Source organism: Carex rostrata, chromosome 15 (assembly GCF_964058835.1).
Source record: "Carex rostrata chromosome 15, lpCarRost1.2, whole genome shotgun sequence".
NCBI lineage: Eukaryota > Viridiplantae > Streptophyta > Magnoliopsida > Poales > Cyperaceae > Carex > Carex rostrata.
Window position 1 is genome coordinate 2,303,569 of NC_135932.1, and position 12,139 is coordinate 2,315,707.

At 36.1% G+C, this 12,139-nt stretch overlaps 1 protein-coding gene across 1 annotated transcript; it reads right to left on the minus strand.

Annotated features, from left to right (window-relative positions):
* Window positions 1-7,741: 7,741 nt before the first annotated feature.
* On the minus strand, window positions 7,742-11,671 carry LOC144566284 (serine decarboxylase 1-like). Its single transcript, XM_078316276.1, has 5 exons — window positions 11,344-11,671; window positions 10,553-10,784; window positions 9,493-9,686; window positions 9,025-9,158; window positions 7,742-8,544 (listed from the first exon to the last, which is right to left on the minus strand). The coding sequence occupies exons 1-5, from the start codon at window positions 11,654-11,656 to the stop codon at window positions 7,975-7,977; spliced, it is 1,443 nt and encodes a 480-aa protein (XP_078172402.1). The 5' UTR covers window positions 11,657-11,671; the 3' UTR covers window positions 7,742-7,974.
* Between the last annotated feature and the right edge of the window lie 468 nt (window positions 11,672-12,139).

The following is a 12,139-nucleotide window of genomic DNA, read 5'->3' on the forward strand; positions in this document are numbered from 1 at the left end:
CACCTGAATGTTTTACCTTTATTAAATTGACGGATGGGTTGATCTCAATAAAACCCTGAAGAGACGGAAAAAAAAACTTCGACTTTTTTTTCTCGTAATTTGCATTCATATAAATGGAGGGGTGAATGGCATTTAATTCTGATTTCAGTGACATGAATTGTTTCAGAAATTCTCTTTGATTCAAAACCCGTAGGCATATCTGCTGAGTATATACAGTGTGCCAGTTTCCATAGATTCCTAGTGTACCTTAGTGTATATTAATTGAAAACAAGACACTGCACAAACTACATAAAACAGAGCACTCGCAGGCTACCACACCATGTTGCTGGTTGAACAGTTAGAAGCCAACATGCGATAAGTCTTGTTGGCATCCTTGTAGCAAGAAGATAGGCCTCAATGTTATCCTTCTAGCATAATGCTAGGAAGGAAGGACCAGTACCAGTGCTGTAGCACGAGTAGATGATACCAATCGCATACCGGTATTCGTAGTTTCTAAGGCAGCCGAAAAGGAAGAGCCAGTACCATATTCAAGAGCAACCAAAAGAGATCGATATCAATCACATACCATTATTTCATAACCAAATCCAGAGTAAAGAGTCGACCAAACATTACAAAGAGAAGGAGAACATGGAGGAGATCAAGGCAGAGAGAAGAAAGAAATCACCAACAATATCACTCAAAACACTAATATTATCACCCAAAACAAAACTAAAAAAACATAATAACCTAATTTACAAAAATTAACAAGAAAGAGGAGTTTCACCCGAGCGCCACCGCGATGGGAGGAAGAGCGACAAACGACAGAGTGACAGAGCAGCGCCAGCTATGAGATTGGCAGATGGAAGGTTTACTTTCTACGTGAGAGGTTCCATAATTTAAAATTTAAATAAAAATATTCTGTGAATATGTAAAGATGGAAGGTTTACTTTCCATCTTTATTTTAAAATTTAGTTGGATATGCATGAATCTCTATCTTAGAGTTAAAGACTCGACTTCTTTAACTTTTTTAAAAGAAAACATACAATTACACACAATTGTAAGGAGCTCGCAATCACAAATCAAGACAAAAGGCTAATTAAAACCTGCTTTGAAAAATATTAAGGAAGTAATTAGAGGAAATTAAGTCCAACTATTAACTACGTGTGAAGCATAGACATCAATATTAAGGATATATGATATATCTCACTTTAATGACAACTATGCATACTATCTCATTGTACCGAAATGGAGGTCAACATTGAATAAAATCAGCCACAAATAGATGGACGGTTATATATTTTTCTTCTTCTTCTTCTTTCTTTCTTTGGTGGAAAGTTCTAGAAAACTATTGTTAAAGGGAAAAGAGTAATGAGGCAAGGCCCATGCCATACAAAATGTTGGACTTGGAATGTACATAGGAGGATAACCATGAATCATATATATTTTATCCTATTTGACCTCTTGTTTTAATTCAATACTATATTCAGTCCACACATATTAAGATGCATATGTCTGAGTGCTATTTATCCAGGCAATTGGTAAGAGCACAAACTACTTCTAGGCTCCACAATGTAAGCATATACTTGTGCACTTAAAAGTTGTTGAAATGTAATGTGCATGTTAAAAAGTAAACCGACATTTTACGGAAAAAAAAAAAAAATGTTAGAGAAGAGGTACCTCAATAAACAACCAAACATTTAATATATCAAATCTTTATCCTCTTCCATTCGGGGAAAATCCTCGAGACATGCATGGAATCTAAGAGTATCCTAAGGTACTTGATCTTGTAGAATATTCAGAGTCATATTAAAATTAATCCAGCATCTATTTAAAATATAGAGGTTTGTTTGAAATTCGTGTCAATTTAAAACGGACTTCTCAGATCTCATTGAGAGAGTTGGATAAAAGTGTAGCTGCACCAAGGAAAACTCAATGATAAAATTGAAAAATAATATCTTTAAAAAAGCTTTAAGTTTGACAAAATACTTAAACTATGTGAAACCATGACTTAAAAACTTGAACAAGTTTAAGAAAAGTTGGTAAAAAAAAAAAGACTAAAGAAGTGGCAAAACTTGATAAAGGAGTACTTATTCAGTAAGCTTAAGATTTCTTAGTAGTGTTTGACATACCTCTTTAGAGCTCCTTAGGGATAAGGAGGCTTAAATTTGTCAAACATTTACTCCTTTTTAAAGTATAAAATTACTTTATTAAGCCTTATTTTGCACACTTTTTTAAGCTTGTTCAAATTTTTAAGTTATCATTCTATATAGCTTAAGCAATTGAGTCTCCTTAAGAAAGTTAAAATTCACTTTATTAAATTTCTCTTGTCAAACACCTCTTTTTTAGCGAATCTTAAAATTAAGTCTACCCCAACTTGTCGAACATCCTTCTTAGTATACTAAAGAGCTCTAAGGAAGCTCAATTCAAAGTTGATGAACACCCACATTATACTTGGTATTGCACTGGATCTGAATTCCATAACCTAGAGCGACTAGATGGATCATAATCTTACAATTTTCATGCACGAGAAAGGAAATATTTGATGGATACGGACATAGATTTGAATATTTTCTTTTAGCGGATACATATAGAAAACAAATTTTAGTATAAAACCAGGTATTGACATGTATGATCAGTCAACAGAAAATTTGTGTCATTTTCTTCACATGGTTAACTGCACAGGCAGAAACAAGAGCACTCACGCAAATTGAAAAGCTGCTGCAAACACACCTCAAACAAAGGCATAACCAAATTACATTGCAGACGGAGGACAAATGGTACCAAAGGGCAAAAAGGAATTGGGTCAAAAAAGGGGACAAAAATACCCATTATTTTCATCAGTTGGCTTCTGTCAGAAAAAGAAAGAACTGGGTGGGAAGTATTGAGGATGACCAGATCACTGTTACAGAACACAAAGATAAGGCAAAAGTGTTCTTCCATCACTTCATCAAGTTAATTGGCACAGCGCACAGCCAAACCATGCACTTTGACTACAGTGTCCTGTATGATCAGTCAACAGAAGAGCTGCAGTATCTGGCACAACCACTGACAGTTCAAGAAATACAAATGGTGATACAACAACTGCCAGCAAACAAGGCCCCTGGCCCGGATGGATACACTGGGGAGTTCTTTAAAGAATTTCAGCAGCTACTCATACCTGACCTTATGGGGGCATACGCACATCTCATGGAAAATGACCAAACTACCCTACAGCCGCTAGATGATTCATATATCGCACTAATACCCAAAAAAGAAGGAGCAAAAACAACAGGAGAATTCAGACCAATTAGCCTAGTAAACTCAATTCATAAAATCTTCTCTAAGGCAATGGCCAATAGGTTAAAACCTGTAATTACCAACCTCATCTCACCAAACCAGACAGGGTTCATACATGGCAGATTCATAAATGAAGGCTTCATCTATGCGCAAGAGGTAGTCACCATGGCAACAAAGCAAAAACAGAAATTGGGATTATTCAAGGCAGATATCTTTAAGGCCTTTGATACAGTATCTTGGGACTTCTTGAAGCAAATACTCACAGCTAGAGGTTTTTCCCGTAAATGGATAGGTTGGATTCTAAACTCAGTAGTCAAAGGATCGTCAAGAGTACTACTCAACTCGGTGGCAGGAAGGAAAATTACACTGAAAAGAGGATTTAGGCAGGGAGATCCATTATCTCCCTACCTGTTCATATTGGCTATGGATTTCATATCAGTATGGACCCGAAAGCTTGTTCAAAATAGCCTTCTCCAACCACCATTTCAGGGATGCAACATGTGCTTGTTGTTTGCAGATGATACTCTCTTCCTGATAAAACCCACTAGGCAGCAAACGCAAGTGCTCAGGTGGATATTGGACATCTTCCATGACTTGTCAGGATTGAGAGTCAACCTACAGAAATCGGAGCTCCTTTTAACATCAGCCACAATCCAAGAGACAGAGCAACTGGCAGCCGTCATGCAATGCAAGATGGCACAGTTTCCAATCACGTATTTAGGGATGCCGTTGTCAAATAAAAAGCTCAAAAAAGAGCATTACATGCCGCTAGTACAGAAGATAGCCAAAAAACTTACATTATGGAAAGCATCTATGCTATCGATAGGAGGAAGGATCACATTAATAAATGCTACGCTCACAGCTTTGCCCATATACATGATGCAAACCTTTCTATTGCCTAAATGGGTGATCAAATCCATCGATAAAATTAGGAGGAAGTTCTTATGGCACGGACACAAAGATTAGAATGCGCGATACATGAGCTTGGCATCATGGGAAATGGTGACAAAAACAAAGGATGAAGGTGGAATAGGTATAAAAAATCTATATACAATGAACAAGGCATTGCTAGCAAAGATAATGTGGCACTGGATGCATGTGCAAAGACCAGCATGGATGAGGCTGGTTACCCTGAATCAACCAGTAACTAGACCCTGGGAGCTACCTAGAGCAACTGGAATATGGCTACAATTAAGACCGATGGCAAATTTTATGGATGTGTTAGTATCTTTTGAGAGAGGACAGGGTACACACATAAAATTTTGGAAGGATTCATGGTTGCACGGGTCTATCATGTATAGATACCAGGTGCTTTACACATATGCCAGTACAAAGGAAATGTCAGTAAAGCAAGCATGGACGCAAGGGCAATGGGTAATACCATTATCAGACCAAATAACGCAAGCAGCACTGGAAGAACATCAGAAGCTTATGGAAGAACTGCAAGGGCAAGCAGAACAAGGGGCACAATTGGTAGATGAACCATGCTGGAAATGGGAAAAGAGCAAACAGTTCACAGTAAAGAGCTGCTACAGAGCATATGAGCAGGGGCCATACATCGCTACTGACATCAGTCAAATATGGAAAATAGGAGCACCAACGAGAGTAGTGATCTTTGGTTGGCTAATGCTAAAAAACAAAATCCTTACGCTGGACAATCTGACAAGAAGGGGGTGGCACATGGTCAACAGATGCGTCATGTGTAAAGAACAAGCGGAATCAGTTAGGCATATGATGCAGCATTGCAAATTCATAAAGGGAGTAAGGAGGGAATTGCAAAGGAGAATGCCAGTACTAAATCAGTCAACTGCATTCCAACAAGGTAGATATTCTGAAGCATTGCTAAAATCAAACAAGGAAACAAGAAGGATCCAAATGGTTCTGGTTTTTGTTGTATGGAGCGAAAGATGCAGAAGAATTTTTGCTGAGAAACAACAAGAAGAAAGCCAACTGGTACAAGAAGTCTGTCAAGAGCTACGTAGCTGGTTTGGAAATTAGGTGGATAAAATAAATTATTTTAGTACTTTATATTTAGTTCTTTTTTCTTTTTTCCTTCTTTTTTTATTTTTTTATTTTTTCTTTTCTTAACTTAAAATTACTTTTACCTTGTAAGCTGACACTACTTGTGTCTGTTTAATGGAACATGAGAGCATGACTCTCATCTTTCGTCTTCAAAAAAAAATTAATAATTAATTTTTATTAGTTAGTATGTATTTTTTTAACTAACTATTTTGTTATAGAAATATTATATTTTTAATTTTTACGAACGAACATATATTAATGTGTATTTTTTTTAAAATACAATGGTTTTGTTGGTGGGGGGGGGGGTGGGGGGGGGGGGGGGGCATTTAATGTATGCTCCTTAATTTCCTCGTGTTAATAAGTTCATAATATCATATATATACCCTTCAAAATTTCACAACAATTCACAAATTTACCCATTTATTGTCTCTTTCTATCAAAACCCGTTTTAAATTTATAAAGTATTCATCTTACCCTTTATTAAAAATTAAACAATATTTAGTCTATTTAAGAAAATATGTCTAAATGCTAGTGTGTACTTTTAAAAGTAGACAAATTATCCATTTGTCCAAAAAAAATTCGAAGACATACATATTTCTTAAATAATTTACATATTTTTTATTTTCTTAATAAAGGGACAATGATTATTCATTTAAAACGAGTTTTAATATAAAGACAATAAAATTGATAAATTTGTGAGTTTTTAAATTTAGAAGTGTAAATATGATATTATGAACTTTTAGAAGGGAGAATGGGTAATTTTGAAGTTTTTTAGGAGTATACATGAAATTCACCCTTATTTTAATATCTAGATGAAATTTATATGTAGCTTCAAATTCCTCACGTCCTAAATAATATCCAACTATTTTTTTTGTTAATTTTTAGACAATATTGAATAAGTAGTTGTGCATTAAAGTAATAGTCGAGTATGTATCCGTGTAATACTCAAGTGTGTATTTTAAAGGGGCTTTAAAGTTAATAGTTGTCCGCTATTAATATGCGTTCTAACTTGATCAAAGTTGCATGAAAGTTGTCAACAGTAACATTTTAACTGAAATATGAATCCATAAGATTGTTATCTGACATGTATCTGAATTATATTTATACATGTTTAATATCCAATTCGTCTCATACTCAAAACTATATATCTCATACTATTATTTGTGGTTATCCGATCCTTTTACATCCCTAATAAGGCAGGGTCAATTCCCCGGTCTTACGTTTTATGATAAACGAAAATTTTACACTCGGAAAAATAGTTGATGAAAGAGTTTTGCACTGAAAAAGAGAGAGAGAGACTACAAAGTGAAGAAAGAATAAAGGACAAAAGAGTGCCTGCCCCTTCAGCTAACCAGTATTATTTAAGAACAAAAACAAATAATCGATAGGGAAGACCAGCACTCAGGGGCAGAGGTAAGAAGGATGAATGGGGTCAATTGATCTCTATTTTAAAAAACAAATATTATTATTTATACATAATTTTGTATGTAATTTAGATTAAAATGTCATGTTATGATAAAATTGATTCTCATTCTCTACACGAAAAAATTTTATATGATTGACCTCCATAGTTTGAAAGTCTGACTCCGCCTCTGCCAGTACTGATGGTTTAATTAACTCATGGATATGATAAAATATATTGGCGTGAGATACTGAGATATTTATGAATCTGGAAAATTCTCAATCCACCTTATTGTGCCTCCTCGTTTGTGCATTTGTACAATGATTGGTACTTGAGATGTCGAAACGACGCTCAAACCAGTTAGGCATAAAGGGTTTCCCTTTTTTATTGTCTAAGCTGGAGGTGAACTTAGATATTTGTTTTTATTTGCTGTAAATATAGATAACATTAACTAGGTTGTGGACAAGTCGAGCCGAGCTAGTTTGTTAATAGCTCTTTCATGCTGTTAGCCATGTGCAGAGTAAAATTTGTTGTCGATTTAGTGTTGTGGGCCGCACATAAAGCACAAAGTCGGCAAAACAAATTGTTTTTTTTTCCCTTGCAATGAGCTTCATCATCTTATAAAGTTATTATAACATAAATAGAGAGAGTAAAGAAGTGTAAATAGTTTTATATAATTCTTGCAACGGCATGAGAATCGAGCCAAACTAACACAAACTAAGCTGGGTCAAGTTCGAACTCGTTAATAACAAGTCGAGCAGAAATCGAACAAGTTAATTACCAACTTTTTTCTGAGCTGAGCTCAATCAAGCCACAAGTTCTTTTACCAGTTCTATAAAATAACAATCGCCTGGGATTCAACAATAAGGAACAGGCCCGACTAGAACTCATTTAAGCCCTTTATTCAAACAATTTCGGTGCAGTGCTAATATGCATCGAATGGTCAATACAGTGTACTAAGCATTTTCACAATATATGCTGTTCTCTTTTATGATATACTTCACCACACATCACTTTCTCTTATCTTTCATGTTATATTGTGAAACTAAATGCTAAAAGGTATATTAGTAGATCACCGACATCTAACTAAATTCCTGTGCATGAAGAAAGTGCGCGTGCGTGCATTTTATGTTAATAGAGAGGAGGATCAATTTAACGATTAAATTAAAAATAATTCTAGAATAAACGAACAAATAAACTCTGAAACAACCAACCGGTACCACATAACAGAGAACCTAGGACCTCAAACAATAACCAGAGAAATAAAACAATCTACTCTCAAAGACATGATCCCCTCATTTGTCATGGGCCCCGCAGAGGCAATTCTTGGTACCAACATGATTTGCAATGCAAGGTGGTTTCCCCTTCCCCTCCCCGTACCAACCCAATCTCTTCTGAACTAACTCGCTCAAGAAGTCATCGAGCTTCTCAATAGTCACACTAGGCATCACCACCACATGCGCAATGTTCCCTTCACATGCGAGTTGCCACATCCTCACAAACTCTTCATCCTCCGGCCTCTCAAAAACAACTGTGCTACTCAACTCATTCAACATAGCCCCAATGCCGGCCTCTTTGAGTCGGTCTTTTAAATAGTGTGCATTTCTGAGGCACTTCTGTACCTCCTTTTGGAACCCACTGTACCCCTTCCGGTTGAGAGTGTACCAGAGGAAGATTGGTGCATGCCCATTTCGGCTGCCCATTATGGTTGCATCTCTCGAGGCGAGGTACTCGACGTTGTTTGAGAGAGCATTGATGTGTTCTAGGCGAGTGATTTGGACCCCACATGGCAATGGGCAGCCGACGAACTTGTGGCCCGATACGCTCACGCTTCCAATTGGTTTCTTAAATGACACTTTTGGTGCCTGTTTGATGAATAAATATTGAATTCAGGAGAAATTCAATCTGTGCACAAGTTACAAATTTACAAAAGTAGACCTCTTTCACTGCTTAGTAGTGCAAAATGGTACCGGTACAGATTTGAGTTCTTACCCGACCAAAATTGAGTGACCTTGATATTGGGTTGGATCACACCCTAAGCCAACCAATCCAGAGTATTAATTTATTGAATGACTGGTACTGGCACATGCTAATGGTAAACTATAGGCAAGAATGTACTCGCATTAATAAACTTTACCGAGATTGTTGTTCTTAAACTACAGTGAAGTTAAAAGTAATGATAATCAAAACCCCTTTTTACCATTAGGAAGAACTTGTTTCAATTGCATATCATATGGATTTGAAACAATACCGACTTTGACTAATTAAAAACCAATTTTGGATGAACTGATCAAGTGAAACTAAAGGAATACAAGTGCAAGTACAAAAAAGTGGAATAAACTTACGCGCTTGACAAAAGGCATCATGAGACCAAAGAGGGCACCATCACAGTGGATATAGAAGCGATCTTTAAAACCGCAATCCTCAAGAGTCTTAATAACCAGATCTAGGTCATCCACTGCTCCCTTCACAGTTGTTCCTGCATGTACAATTCTCATCTAGCTTATAAAACATATAAGAGACGAGAAAACAAGTTTTTTAAAGTTTATCCCTCTTAAAATTTCAAGTTGATCTCAAAAACCTTATTAAATATTCCAGTCCAGAAATGTTTAACCTAGACAAGTAAAATAAAATATGAAGGAATAATGGCCAAAGCGCCCTTCACTCTAGTCAGATTAAACCAATAAATATATATTTTTAATGGCACAACCTCTTTAAATCTTCCATAAGTTCTTCGCTTCAATATTAGAGCCTAAATTCAAGTAATAAAAATTTAAAATCACACAAATAGTGCAATGAAGAGGAGTACACACCAATATTGACATTGATGATAGCGGGTTTGTCTTTGTTCTGAAGAAGTTTCTTCTCAAAGTCGGTACAGTCGATCTCTCCAGAGATGAGCGTCTCAACCTTCTCACACTCCATCCTGTACATTCTTGCGGCCTTGAAAACTGAATAGTGTGTCTCCTTTGAGGCATACAGTACCCCATCAGGAAAAACTTCTCTCCTGAAATAAAAAAAAATCTGATCAGTTATTGCAATGAAAGACATTTTAAAATTGGGACTCATAAAATTTGAAAAATTTAATTGTTTCCCAGCACTCAAGCATGACGTGTTTCCTTCAACAGAAAATGGCCATGCATAACTGATAACTACAGCAAACATACGAAAACCCCTGTCCAAAATATAACTTTCTACAACCCTCCACTTTCAATCCATTCAAACTTATGTGCTTATATCAACTCCATGCTCTTCAACAATTTCATCTGTATCCTCTCTTTCCCATTTGGTTTAAAATATGCCCAAATGAACCATCTATACTTGGTAATTCTCTCCAATTGAACCAGCAAAGAACAAGGGGTAGCTTGAGCATTCCTTATTTTACAAGGAGAAGGCAGTAATCAGGGGCGGACCAGAGTAGACCGGGGGAGGGGGGGCTGCCCCCCCCGGATTTCGAGCTTAGTGGTGATCTATCGATACCGATCGACTTTGCCCCTCCCTGAAATTTTTTTTGCCCCCCTCTGGATGTTTAATTTGTAATTCGGGTTAAATTTAGTGTTAAAATCAAAATAAATTTCTTGAATTATGATTGGTAATTAAAATTATAAGTTAAAGCATCAAAAATTATAAGTCAGAGCATTGAACTTTTATCGAGTACCTAATTAGTTAATGGATTTAAATCCGATAAGATATTTAAACCCGATTCTATAATTTTTTGCCACCCCTGCGAAAATCCTAGGTCCGCCCCTCGCAGTAATACCCTTATATCTCTCATTTGGAGGTGTTATATTTACTAATTGGGGTCTTATAGGGGCACACATAAAAGTTGTCAGAATGGAAGGAAAACGAAATCATGCAAAAAGTATTACTCACCCAACAAGAATACCATGCAAATTTCCCTCGGTGCCGCAATTGGTAATATAACCCCAATATTCATGCTTTTCCAGCTCCCAGAGACGAGCGAACCAATCCAATACCCCAACTTCAAACTGTCTCGAATGAACCCCATAGTTACTTTCAATGAATGGGTCACCAAGGTTATTTATGGAAAAGTGTTGTAGCTGCGCCAAAGCACCATAATCAAAGTCAAGGTTGAATGGGTACCCTGAAATTCAATATAGAATAGAACATAGAATTATTACTATTAAGTTATTATCAAATTGCTAGATCATGGCTCACATACATGTCACGAAAACATTAAATGCAAAATACTCTTTATTTAATCTATGAAATAATATAGCTGTGATTTGTGTGTTTTAAAGAAGAGTGAATAAATTTATTAATATCCTTGCAATGTATGTTCAATGACTTCTTATGACTTCCAAAACAATATTTACCAATTGTGCGAGATGCTCTTTCTCAAACAAAAATACTCCCTCGTTGAAATTTTATACAACAAATTGGGCCAAATGCATGACCCAAACAGATAGCATGGTACAACCTCTCCCATGTTTTCTTTCACCAGAGAAAGTAGAAAATTGAATAATTTATGTTAATAGAAAGAACACTTAAGATAATAAATCATATCAAAGTATTCTAATGTGAAAGTTCAGAGAAGAAATTTAACCTGTAAAATTGTACCAAAACTACGAGCTTGCTGTAAAAGGAAAATAATTAAAAAAAAATCAAATTAAATGACAAGAGAAGGGAAAAGAAGCATATACCTAAATGGTGTTTAGTACGCTCGACAAGGGATCGTCGGTATCTGGCCAGAAGACTCGCCATGATAGCCTCTCTATCTCCAGTTTGCTCATCATCTGCCTCTGGTTCTACAACTGAGAAGCACATGGTGTGTACATTTCTTCCCAGAACAATCTCTCTCTTTTTCTTCTCAATTCCAGTGTTTTCTCTCTCTTTTTCCCCAAATCCATTCAATTCATTTGCTAATGGCAATGGACCTCCGATTTTCTCTGGACCAAACTCTTCTGGAAGCGGTTCGGATTTGTCTGCAAGATTTACGAGCGCAGTTCCCACCATGATTATTGTTAATTATCCGATCTTACCTGAGACGAAGAAAATTTGAGGAAAATTAATTGAGATTTTAAGAATGTGTGCTGTACGAAGAGAATTATTGATGTTATCTGTAAAAGAGGGGAAAAATTGGATCTCGCAAGTTTACCCCAAAGAAATTAAGATTCTATCTGTTATAACAGCAGCGATATCTAACTAATTCACAAATGCACAAATTTGAAAAGTAACTGTTCAGATTGTTTTGCTAAATGGTGTTTACTAATGGAGGAAAAAGGGGGCTTCCTCTGATAAAAGAGGATGGTGGATATCACACTTTGAGATAAGAAAAGAGATAGATAAAACAAGCTATCTTTCTTTTGGAAACTCTTGTATTTTTCTTACATATCAAACAACAGATTACAACTCTATTTATAGGCTAAGACCACAGAAGTATCTAGAAAATTCGTATTAAAAATAGAATACTAAACAGCAGCTGTTTCAGCTGACCCC

Bases quoted from the DNA above. Each gene is read 5' to 3' on its own strand.
- LOC144566284 (XM_078316276.1), bottom strand. From the start codon at position 11,656: ATGGTGGGAACTGCGCTCGTAAATCTTGCAGACAAATCCGAACCGCTT. The intron at 10,785-11,343 runs GTATATGCTTCT...ATTGAATTTCAG, and splicing joins GCGTACTAAACACCATTTAG to GGTACCCATTCAACCTTGAC. The intron at 8,545-9,024 runs GTAAGTTTATTC...TTCATCAAACAG, and splicing joins TGATGCCTTTTGTCAAGCGC to GCACCAAAAGTGTCATTTAA.